Source organism: Marmota flaviventris, chromosome 15 (assembly GCF_047511675.1).
Source record: "Marmota flaviventris isolate mMarFla1 chromosome 15, mMarFla1.hap1, whole genome shotgun sequence".
NCBI classification, from domain to species: Eukaryota; Metazoa; Chordata; class Mammalia; order Rodentia; family Sciuridae; genus Marmota; species Marmota flaviventris.
This window is the reverse complement of record NC_092512.1, coordinates 34,800,041-34,812,344: the sequence shown is the minus strand read 5'-3', so window position 1 is coordinate 34,812,344 and position 12,304 is coordinate 34,800,041. Positions and strand designations below refer to the sequence as shown.

Below are 12,304 nucleotides of genomic sequence, written 5' to 3'. Positions count from 1 at the left end.
TGTGTTTCCACAGGGAGAACAGCAGCCGATTTGGATTCCAGAAAGATTAACTAAAGCGATTTCTACAGACCAAAAAGAAGATGATTTGGCTGAAATCCATAACAACTGATATCCAAAACTCCAGTTTGGCTATTCTTACATCTGCAACAGAACCAGGATGCTTTTTTCAATATCTATTTTATTATTGCCCTTTGCCATATCATGAAGTTCTATTTTGTTTTTTGAGCTCATACAGACCTAGGTTAATGTTTTGCTGATCAGTTCTATTTTTTGACTATAGAGTTTTTAAACATTGCAATGGAGATTTCACCTGTAAAAAGTTATAAGGCCTTTACTATAATGTTATGTGTTGTATGTATTATATTATGTGTGCACACTTGTGTTTTGTGTTATATGTTTGAATGTATGTATGTCCATATATCATATATGATGAGCGCTCATGATAAAATGGATCCAAATATTTTGTTTTTTCACGTGATTTATATGGTTTAATTTAAATTGGGTAAACAACTGTTGAGGATTTTTTTAATATGTAAACAAAAAAGAAGGTTAACAGATCTGTTTGTTTACTTTCACCTTTCCTTTTCATTATATTTAATAATTCTCTTAAAGATAATGTAAATTGTTAAGAAAATTGTTTTCTTTTAGTGCCTTCTGTAATGTTACATAATTTTTTCTTTAGCCATTATTGCCAGAATTCCTATCTTCATCCCAGTGCCGGTGAAGACAATGTAAATTGTTAAGAAAATTGTTTTCTTTTAGTGCCTTCTGTAATGTTACATAATTTTTTCTTTAGCCGTTATTGCCAGAATTCCTATCTTCATCCCAGTGCTGGTGAAGTCAAAGATAAAACCAATATACAGCTTCTACAATAGCCATCACTGAACTGCTTGCAGAACTTGCCTGGACACATTGTGAGCTCACCTGTATGCATTGTGAACTATCTGTTGGTGCAGCGACTTGTGGTAGTGTTGGGGTATTTTTGCTGATGATGTCATTGGTGGTACAATTTTTCCAAAAGGAGCCGTCAATTGGCTTGGTGTATCTTCCTCCTTTCTGCTTGTCATGATCGTCCAGCTAAAATTTGGGGGCCAACAGAGGTGAGGCAAAGAACCTCACCCCCCCACTGGTACAAAGACCTCTCCACAGGTGTGGCTGTATACTGGACCGGTTGTCAGTGACAGGTAAGATCCAATTGCAATGGTACCAACCTAAGGACCATATGTACTATTGGACAACCTAAGGCAGGCACGGTCCCTAAGCCACATGCTTGTTGTTTAAACAGAGAGGGGGAGATGTTGAGAGCCACAGCCGAAGGGGCCCCAGCAAACTTCCAGCTGCCAGCAAACTTCCAGCTGCCGGCTGATGATTGGCTCACAGCGGCCCCAGCAACATCTAGCTGATTGGCTCCTCTGCGGTGATGCTCATTGGGCTGTTTCCCTGCCCTTTCAGACCACGGAGCTGCTCATTGGCGGACTTTTTTGGCTCCGCCCACGTGACCCAGCCAATCGGCCTCAAGAGCAGGAGGATTGTGGGAGGTGGAGAGAAGCTTGTGTGGGAGAGAGAGGCTTGTGGAAAGCCGGTGGTGGCAGTTGGGCTCTGAGGGTTTTTCCTGAGAGGCTGTTTTGTTTGGCGTGTGTGGTTCTAAAAATAAAGTTAGTTTCTTTTGACAAGTGGCTCCTGATTGTGCCCAGCCAGACTGCGGCACTAGCCAACAGAATTCATAGCATAGTAAATGATTATATGAAGCACCAAGTTTTGGAGTAACTTGTTATGCAGCCATAGTAACTGGGACCAGCTTGCATTCTACTTATAGACATTTGTATGCTTTTGACTCAAGAATACAGTCTAGCCTGTGGTACAGAATATATATAATTTCAGGCTACTGCTGGCTTATTATGGATCATGCACTGGGTAAATCCTCATTTCTCAATGTCTCAATCCCTTTTAAAGGAAAAAAAATTCATAGCCACCTTGATATTGACTTTAACTATATATATTCACATATATGTATATAAAAATACAGATGTAAATATGTACAAACCTAAGATCAATTATAAAATTCTTATTTTTAGAATTTTATACAAATAAAAAATTAAATTCAAACAAGACTAGAAATGCCAGGTATGTTGGCACACACCTGTAATTCCAGCAACTCAGGAGACTTGAGATAGGAGGATCACAAGTTCAAGGCCAGTCTCAGCAACTTAGGCCCTAAGCCCTGTTTCCAAAGCAGCTGTACCACTATGCATTCACAACTCAATTTCTCTATACCCTCTTAACATCCTGGTATTATCTGTCCGTTTTATTATAGCCTCTAACAGATATGAAGTAACATTTCATTGTAGTTTTGATTCATTTTCCTGTTAAGCATTCATATATCTTTTTGGGGCAAAAATTCTGATTTAGATTATTTGCCCATTTTAAAATTGGGTTATTTCTTTTATTTTTATTTGAATCCTAATAGTGCTTTATACATCTAGATATGTCTTTTATCAGATATATGATTTATTAAATGTTTTCTACCCCTTAAAAAAAAACTTAGGCCCTAAGCAACTTAGACCTTGTCTCAAAATAAAAAATAAAAAGGGGCTGAAGGTGTAGCTCAGTGGCAAAGCACCCCATGTTCAGTGTCCAGTTTAAAAAAAATATATAGAAATGGTGAAATTCAAATTTTTAATCTTAAGGAATGGATGATGTTGCTTTGATGAAACTGTATTGGATCAGTGTGAATTTTGCAGCCATTGCCGTTAACTGTTTTTCTACAACTCTCCTAACATTACTTGTCTTTCATGAGGAACAATGCTTCATTTACATATTAAATTTACCTCTCTAACCTTTAGTCATTAAAAAGTTATTACTTGACATTAGTGCCATCAATGGTCACCTAGATAATCCACAATTCAAAATAAAATCCTTGTACAAAATTGGCAATTCCTGAATACTAGCTTGAAAAATCACTAACATAGATGGATTCATATTTAATTAGCCATTCATTTATCATTCAGGAACACTTCCAATGTGAAGGAAGTTTACAAATTTGGAGGCGTAGAAATTAGATTGTAATGAATTGGAACAGGCTCAGTGCAGGATAATCCAAACTTGAAATAAGACAAGGGAATGCAAGAGAGAATGGTTAATGCATGTGAGTAAGTATATTCAAGATGTCATGATCAGCAGTTAGTTAGATATGGAGTGTATGGTTGAAGAGAGATTATAGGATTGCTACAACTTTCTAATTTAGAGACTAGACAGCAATGCCGTTACCAGTGAGTCTTGATAGGAAGATGATGAATTACATTTCAGACACATTGAGATCATGATGCTTATGGCATCCAGCTGGGAGTATCCAGTTATGTAGAGCAGAAGTAACTGGTTCATAGATATAACCAACTTTGACAACCACAAAACCATACTTAGCCATACTTCATATTCATAATAAAGCAGTTGTCTCAAAAGAACCAGCAGAGGGCTAGAGTTGTAGCTCAGTGGTAGAGCACTTGCCTTGCATATGGGACACACTGGGTTCGATTCTCAGCACCGCATATAAATAAATGAATAAAATAAAGGTCTGTCAACAACTAAAAAAATTTTTTAAAAAAAAGAACCAGCAGACAATCTAGGGTTTTAAAATAAATAAATATATATTTACATATATTTATAAGTACATATATATTTAGTTTTATATATAAATATTTATAAATATATAAATATATATTTAGTTTTAGCTGGACACGGTAACTTTATTTATTTTTATGTGGTGCTGAGAATCAAACCCAGTGCCTCACATGTGCTAAGCAATCGCTCTACCACTGAGCCACAACCCCAGCCCCCAATCTAGGGGGTTTTGTTCATTTGTTGGCTTTTAGGTTTCAAGTGGGGTACAAAGAACATCCCCTATCCTCTTAACTGTTTTAGAGTAAGTTGCTGACATGTCTAGACCAAATGAAGAAGAAATGAAGTGAGACCACTTTCTTCTGCTCATTATATTAAGTATGAGAGCACTGGAAAGAGTAATTTGGGGTAAAAAAGTGGGAGAGTAAGACTTAACATTTCAGAGGTGAATAACTCCAGTATGTTCCTAAGTTGGTCACTAGAATTCATTCACTCAAAAAAAAAAAAAAAAAAAGTTATAGTGAGCAGTGGCCAAGAAAATTTAAATGAGGAAGTTCTTACTCATGAGGAAGTATAGTCTGCCTCACCACATGCCCAAGATGCTGGACCAAGTTACCATGGAATAAAGCCTCTGATACTTTGAGCCACAATAAATCTTTCCTCCTTATAAGTTGATTATCTCAAGTATTTTGTCACAGTGATGGAAAGCTCACTAGTAGAAAATTAGTACTGACAAATGAGGTCATGGCTGCAATTATATCTGACAATGTGATTCAGAAGCTTTTGGAATTGTTTGCAAGAGAAATTTGGAATTTTGGAGAAGCAGGCTAGAGAAAGCCTGGAATGCTACAAGCAGGGCCTGATGTGATTCTGGTAGGGGCTGAGAAGACCAGAATGCTGACAGAAATGATAGTAAAGTTTATGCTCATGAGTTTCAGATGGAAATAAGAGTATCCTGGAAATTGGACTAGAAGTCATATTCTTTACACTGAAGCAAAGAACTGGAATGCATTTTGTCCATTTCCAGATACTTTGTGTGAGACTGAATTTAAAGGTGATATACTAGTTTATCTGGGAAGGAAATTTCAAGCAACACAGCACTCAGGCAGTGGGTATTGCTCATAGTGAGAATTGGGAGCAAAAATGAAGTGGAAAGATGAAAAACTTGCAGTTTGGCCAAAGAAGACTGTTTAAAGTTGTGTCCTGGAAAGTGTGGTTGCCAAAGAGTAACACCATTAAAAAGAAGTCAAGTACTTTGCACTGAAATGGTGGCAAAGATGCGTGTCTCAGAAATTGGCAAGACCTTACCTACCATAGGCTCAATAATGTAGAAATGTAAATTCATTTCAAAAACTTTCCTTGAGAAGAATTCCCTGGAATATTCTGCTTGCAGAGTGACACCAAGGGAATTGTTTCACTAGGATTATTCCCTCATGTTCAGCCATCCAGGCAATCAGAGGCTGCTACAGCTGTGCTCCAAGAAGGTCAGCTACTTCTTGATGCTGGATTTGCAATATGTAAGACTTGTAGGGTCTTGGAAACTTTCACTAGAATCTCAAAGGAAAGCATGGGAATTGAGGCAATGTTTGGCAGGACTGTAGACCCTGCAAGCAAACTGATGTGATTGGGAAGCTTTGAGTTAAGTTGAAGATGCAGTGGAGACCCCAGGATGTTAGAGATGCCACACATATGGAATGCCTACTAAGGTAAGCCTCAGGAAACGAACAATCAGCCCAATATAGTAGTCACATGGTCTGCAGCCTGAAAGATGGTAGCGTTGAGAGTCCAAGCCCTTGGGGCCCCATATCCTGCCATCATGTGCCCAGGTGCCAGACAAGGATCTACAGCTGGATTTGGGTGTTGCTTTGACTTGGTTTCTCCTTGCTGTTTTCCTGTACCTCCTTTTGGGAATAGAATGTTTAGGCTGTTCTAAGTATGTAACTTTTTATAGGCACTTACAGCAGAGCTTGCTTGGAGTCTCAGACTTTGGACTTGAGCTTTTGAGCAATCTGGAAGATTGGAGATGGACTAAATTCATTTTGTAATGGAAGATGGACATGTTTCTTTCAGGGTCAGGGGTGAAGGGTATGCTTTTGATATTATATGCACCCCAAAGGCCATGTGTTGAAGCCTGGTTTCCAGCCTATGACGCTATGAAAGGTGGTAAAACCTTTAGGAGATGGGGCCTAGAAGTTAGATCATGTGGAGCATGCCTTAAAGGGAATATTGGGATCCTAGCACCTACCCTCTCTTTGCTTCCCAGCTACCATGAACTTTGTTCCACTACATTCCCTTAGAGTGGACATGGACAGTAGATGAATTCAAGAAATTAGGATTTAATAATTATAGGGCTTTATGGTTAATTTGAATGTGAAGGAGCTAGTGAAGAAATTGAATAGGATTTTAGGGTCATGGAACCTTTCACTAGAATCTCAAAGGAAAGCATGGGAGGTGAGGCAATGTTTGGCAAGGCAAACATTGGGACTAATCAGTTTAGAAATGATTTCCAAACCAGGTTTGTCATCCTTGTGTAGCAGACACATTATTGTGACTATTTTATTTCCTCTCACCCTTCCCCTACCCCAATCCACTTCTTGGTAGTTAAAGAGATTATTAGATTTTTCTGTGGAAAGAATTTTATTTTGGGTGATGTTGGGATTGAACTCAGGAACCCCTGCATACTGGGCATGTTCTCTTACCACTATGCTACATTTCCTGCCCTATGGGCAGAACTTTAAAGGAAGGAAACATGAAACAAAACTAGATGCTTCTTCTTTACCAGTACTAAGTGAATATGGTAAAGGTGATCACCTCATAAGCCTTCCATTTCTAAAAGCACAAAAGAACCTATGATTCCATTAAACAAACTAAAAATTTTAAAGTATCGATGGCTACCTAGCAGGACACATTTTGTTTACAAAGACACTAAAGACTAATTCATAATACTCAAAACACATCTAATTGTTATAAACATGCCATAAGCTAATCAGACTAAGTGTATTTAAATTTAACAGCCAAACTTCATCTTCTCCACTGAAGAAAGCATTCCAATACAAGTATATTGCCTAATAATATTTTTCCCTGAAGATGCACTACTTGCATTGAAGTAACAAAGTTCAGCAACTAAAAGCAAAGACATATTCTGAAAAAGATACAGGGAATTGAGTTATCATGAAAGACAACTGCTTTTTAAAGAACTCACAGCTCTTTTACACCTTACAAGGAAACTTAGGAATGAAAGTTAGTTTTTCATGATGTGCTTTTCATTTTAAGACATTTGGACTTAAATGTAGGTACCACTGTTGGACTTTAGAAAATCCCCATAGCTTCAGAGTTCTAATTATCACCCTTAGGGAAAGCTACTGAAGGAGAAAAATGTTTAGAAATCTAGCAAAAACACGTGAATCACTGCCTTTTCAAAATAATGCAGCCAGACTATCATTTGAGAATTTCATTATTTTATGAATTCGTAATCATCACACCTTCCACAAAATAGTATAGCCTAAATGTTTAAGAATACAAACCAGAATGCCTAAAGATGTAACACTTTTAGCACTCCCTAGCTGTGAAACCTTGCACAAGTTGATCAACCTTGTGTCTTAGTTCCTGTCAAGAGGAAATAAGATTAAATGAAATAAAATGTAAAACACTTGACAAAGTACCTGCACATAGTTAAATATTCAGTATGAGTAATAGAAATGTCATGTTGCACAGCCAACAATCTGATACTTTTGAATTATAAGCAAGGTATCAGAAGAAACTTGACTTACATTTAATGCAAGATAACTTAATATGAATAAACAAGCCACATTTAAAATATATTTCTGCATCAATCGAATGGTATTTAAAGAATTAATCTCTATGTTCGTGTCTACTTAAGTTGATGTAACACTAATTTTAATCATTACCTAGGCAGTCTAGTGAAGGCACTTTCAACCAGCCCTTACATTGAAAAAGAATCTAGTCCAGGAATTGATGATCAACAGATGCATATTTCCATAAGTCTTAAGTAGGAAAGGTTTAATTTTAAGGAACTTCCCAGCAGATGGATTTATATTCATGATTCTTTTAAAATAGAAAGGGGGGGGGGCCCTCTGGGTAATATTTCAGAATCATCTAGAGTGCTGTGTTAGAATGAAGATTTTAGGGGCTGGGGATGTGGCTCAGCAGAAGAGCGCTCGCCTAGCACATGCAAGGCCCTGGGTTCGATCCTCAATACTACATAAAAATAAATAAAGGTATTGTGTCCAGCTACAACTAAATAAAAATAAATATTAAAAAAAAAAGAATGAAGATTTCTGTCGAGCGTGGTGGCATAGTACTGTAATCCCAGCGGCTCAGAAGGCTAAAGCAGGTGGATCACACACAGTTCAAAGCCAGCATCAGCAACTGAGCAAGGCCCTAAGCAATTTAGTGAGACCCTGTCTCTAAATAAAATACAAAAAAGGGCTTGGGGATGTGGCTCAGTGGTTAAGTACCCCTGGGTTTAATCTCTGGAACCATTTAAAAAAAAAAAAAAAAGCTGGTTTCCACCAAGGAAAAGTTAGTAAGGGCAGTGCTTTAGAATTTGCATCAACTATCTCAAGTGAGTCCCCAATCCCCTGTGGTACTGGGGACTGAACCCAGGGCCTTGCTCCTGGTAGGCAAGGGCTCTACAACTGAGCTCCTGCCCCAGCCCGAACCCCATACAGGTGAATATTACTCAGGAACTCAAGAGAAGATCTCAATTTTTTGACATTAAACCTAGAAACTGTTGCCTACTTTTAAACAAAAATGATCACATCCTTATGGGAGGCATGTACTAAATGGTGAAATCATTCTTTTGAAAAACTCTTTTTAAGTCTCCCCAATGGATATTCAGAAGACTGGGGGTGGGGGAGTAGAAGTAGCAAAATTTTGAAATCCCTCAGTAAAGTTCATTCTTGGTCTTCGCTTCCTAAATTTGTTTCCAACTCTATTAGATTTAATCACTAAACAAGACCAAAAGAGAACTTTATTTTACATGACTTTATTTTACATTTAGAACCATTTTATGCTTTACTTTAAAAAAAAAGACTCACTCTTGCTTTTAATATTTCTAAAAGCATTTTAACCAAAATCTTGATTTAGGAAGACTTACGACATTGTGCATTACTTTAAATATTTTCATTCTTTCAATAACTACTAAAAATAAGTTCACAATTAGGGTTTCAAGTGTCCTAATCATCTCTAGTTTGCTCTCATTTAATATTTTATCAATCCCATCATGTGCATACAGAGGTTAAGGTGATATATAAATTTTGTATCTTTCAAACACATTGATGCTAATCAGCTCTTAATCTAATTACTATTTCATTTATTCAGAAATAGCATTTAGACATAAAAACCAATGTCTCACTCTGGCTAATTTACACACATCTAATACAGCGTGTTATTATGTGTTTTAATACAATGAGGTTCACTACTTTCATTCACTTTGAAATATTTTTAGTGTCAACAAGTTTGAGAATATCATGTGGTTCAGTCTTTTAAAGGAAGTTATATAATAAAAGCATAATGCCTTTGAACCTGAAAACTATCCCCAAGGCCATAAGGTCTATATAGGAACAGAAAAAGGAGAAAGTTCAAAGACTTTCTCTCATTTTTTAATATGTAAAGTGACTAGTTTAAGTCTCCGTGAAGACTTAGTGAAGAAAAGCGCTCCTTATTATGCCACTGAAAATAATGTGTTCTTTTAAGCTACTAAAACCACAAGAATTTAGGGATATTGGTCCTAGGCTACATAATTCATGACTCATCAAAAAAGAACCTGTCACTTAGTTATAAGTAAGTTAACTTTCTATGCCAAGTAACAATCATATTTCATTTCTCCCATTTGTAAAAAAGAAAAGGTGGCCTGGCCAGGTGCCATTCAGGATTCTCTGCTAACTGTAAAATGTGGATTGATTTTCTACTATTTTTATAGTCCATGTGTATATAAACTTTCAGTTCTTTAACTAAAAAATTTTTATGCTCATAACCATATCAGTGTATTGCCCTTAGTTTAAAAATGTACAACTATATAAATAAAAACTATTGTTCCTTCAGTGTTACTTGACATTTCTTCTATAATTTATTTAAAAAAGTAAATGTAACAAGATACTTAAAAAAGGCTAGATACAAAAGTAGTTAAGCTGCTCACGAACATTTAAAATTTTCCAAAATGTATTTTCAATAATCATGATCTTATAAAACATTTTACAGTTATCAGAAAGTGCCCAGGCTGAGTTTACATAACTGAAATACCTTAGTACAAATGTCTAGTTAGAACTGAAGTGCAGTTACCTCCTGACTGACTGCATTGAAATAGGAATACAAAGAAAAATAGGTGATTGTGATAAAGTACTGTGCATTGGCCCCATCATATGTACAAAAAAAGTGCCCTCACTCAAATGAACAAATTACATGCAAAATATTAGTGATATCATTTAATATCCTAGAGCTCAATGCAGCTGAAATAAACCGCAATAAAAGTGTTTTTTTTTAATCGGTAAAAGTGATTTCATCTTGAAGATCTGAATGTCAAGAACTTTTTACAAGTTCCATATACATGATACACAATTGCAGCCAACCACAAATTAAACACCATAAAAAAGTTAAAATGAAAACACAGAACATACTTAATTTTTTATTTTGAAATTCCCTATTCCCTCTATACAAGAACCTTTGCTGAAACACTTTCCACAAAGGCAGCAGTGAATTTTCAGAACATTTTACATTTTTCCCCCTCAGCAAAAAGATAAATCACAGTGTAAATTATGTTGTTCTGCTGTCATCTTTGGCTGGGGTTAGACCCAGAAGTTGTCGACTAGCAAACCATTATAGCCAAATGTTGCTAGTGCTCCTCAGGCCTTTAAGCTACAAACTCAGCAAGGAATGTCTGTATTTAGTCTCTTTAAGGAACCACCAGGGGGGTATATGACAGCTTTAACTTCCATAAATTTTTATAGACAAATGGAAAAAATCTACAAAATTAGCTAGTAATATTACACAGCAATACACACTTTTTATACTCTACACAAAACCAAAATTCTTGGTCTTAATGGCGAGTAGCAATTTCTGTTTGAGAATCTGTTTAGAGGAATAGAGTGGGACATAAAGTCGAGAAATGCAAGTATTTGCAGTAGGAAGATGTTGGTCATCTGGTGGTCTTATTGTGATTGAGGGCATAGGCTGAAATCCTTCTTCACTGGCTGGCAATGATGGGCTTGATGTCCAAAAGTAAACCTAAATAGGAATATGATAATTACAATTTAGACTTTTATAGGTTAACGTTCAACCCTTAATTCTGGCAACATAAGAGCCCCATTCCTGGAGCTGGGCTGCAGCTCAAAGTCAGAGCACTTGCCTAGCATGCATGAGGCACTAAGTTCGATCCTCGGCATCACATAAAAATAAAGTAAACAAAACAAAGGCATTCTGTCCATCTACGACTATAAAAAGAATTAAAGGAAGGAGTCAACCATACCTCAATAAAAAGCACCCCCCCACACCCAAAGACAGGGAGAAGTAGTATGGTCCAAGATTAAGAGAGAGAAAAGTATTTTTTTTTTAAAGGCAATTTCATCTTTCAGGGTTTCAGTTTTCTCATATATAACATGAAACTACTGAGCAAAATGGTCTCTAAGGGCCTTTTCTATGGCTAAATTTCAGAGGGGATCTAATAGTTTGAAAAGGACACAAGGCTTCCAAACAAAGGACATGATTCTAGGTTCAACACTTATAGCTTATCCAAAATAGTCATTTTGCATTTTATCTATTAGCAAAAATAATAACATTTTCATCAAAAACATTATGATACAATTTTAATTATAAGTAAGTACTGGGGAATAGCTACTGTAGATAAAAGTTAATGCAATCAGCCATATAAACATAATGTTGGCAATAAATGTTAACTTCTACTATACTTTTTGTACTTAGATATAATAAGGATATGCTTTCCTGAAATATTTCTCTGAATACATATTCACTGATTCACTCTTCTATACATACATATATACTAGTTTTTGGTACAGTATTCTGATCTCTTAAGAAGAAAGATTTTTTAATCTACTGTCTTTACTGCACACACCTAAACAATTTGCCAGAGTGATTCAGAAACCTAAACAAACTAATTTGTTACTTCCTAAAACATAGTTGATTTGTATGAGAAACCATCCAGAATTATAGATTAAAAAAAAAAAAGGACTGGGCCAGCTTTAACAGATTAATGTAAAGTGGTTCTCCAAGGTGGATGACTATATTACTAGACTTTCAGGAAATAAGAAGAGAAATATTGGCAGACTTCACAGAACTACACTCTCCAAAAGAGAAAAAAACTATAGTTCTTCTCCAATATCCATGACATTGCAGGACTAATGATAATTCATGGAGACCTGTTTGGGAAAGTCCTATTAAATTCTTATGGGCTTCAAGCTCTTCCCCTTAGACATACCAGGTTAAAATCATATATATGTGAAGGATGATTTCCAAAATGAGGGTAAAGGGAATAGAATACATGTTGCTTAAAACTAAAATTAATTTTGATAGGCATTGAAAAAGTGAAACCCCCAAATTAAAGCTGTTGATAAAATTACTAGAAAGGCTAAGCCAACAACAAAACCAGGTAGCAGCTAGGACCCCTGAACAACCTGTCTTGCAATAGTAGAAAAATACTGCAAGGTTCCCGGAG

General features: G+C 36.3%; 1 protein-coding gene across 7 annotated transcripts in view; it reads right to left on the bottom strand.

Annotated features, from left to right (window-relative positions):
• Window positions 1–10,229: 10,229 nt before the first annotated feature.
• The window catches only part of Ubr5 (ubiquitin protein ligase E3 component n-recognin 5), a 128,217-nt gene continuing 126,142 nt past the window's right edge, over window positions 10,230–12,304 (bottom strand). For all 7 annotated transcript variants that reach the window (XM_071602200.1, XM_071602195.1, XM_071602196.1 and 4 more), the window contains exon 59: window positions 10,230–10,860. In XM_071602200.1, the coding sequence (XP_071458301.1) occupies window positions 10,648–10,860 (213 nt within the window). In that variant the 3' untranslated portion in view covers window positions 10,230–10,647. The remainder of the gene's footprint in view (window positions 10,861–12,304) is intronic.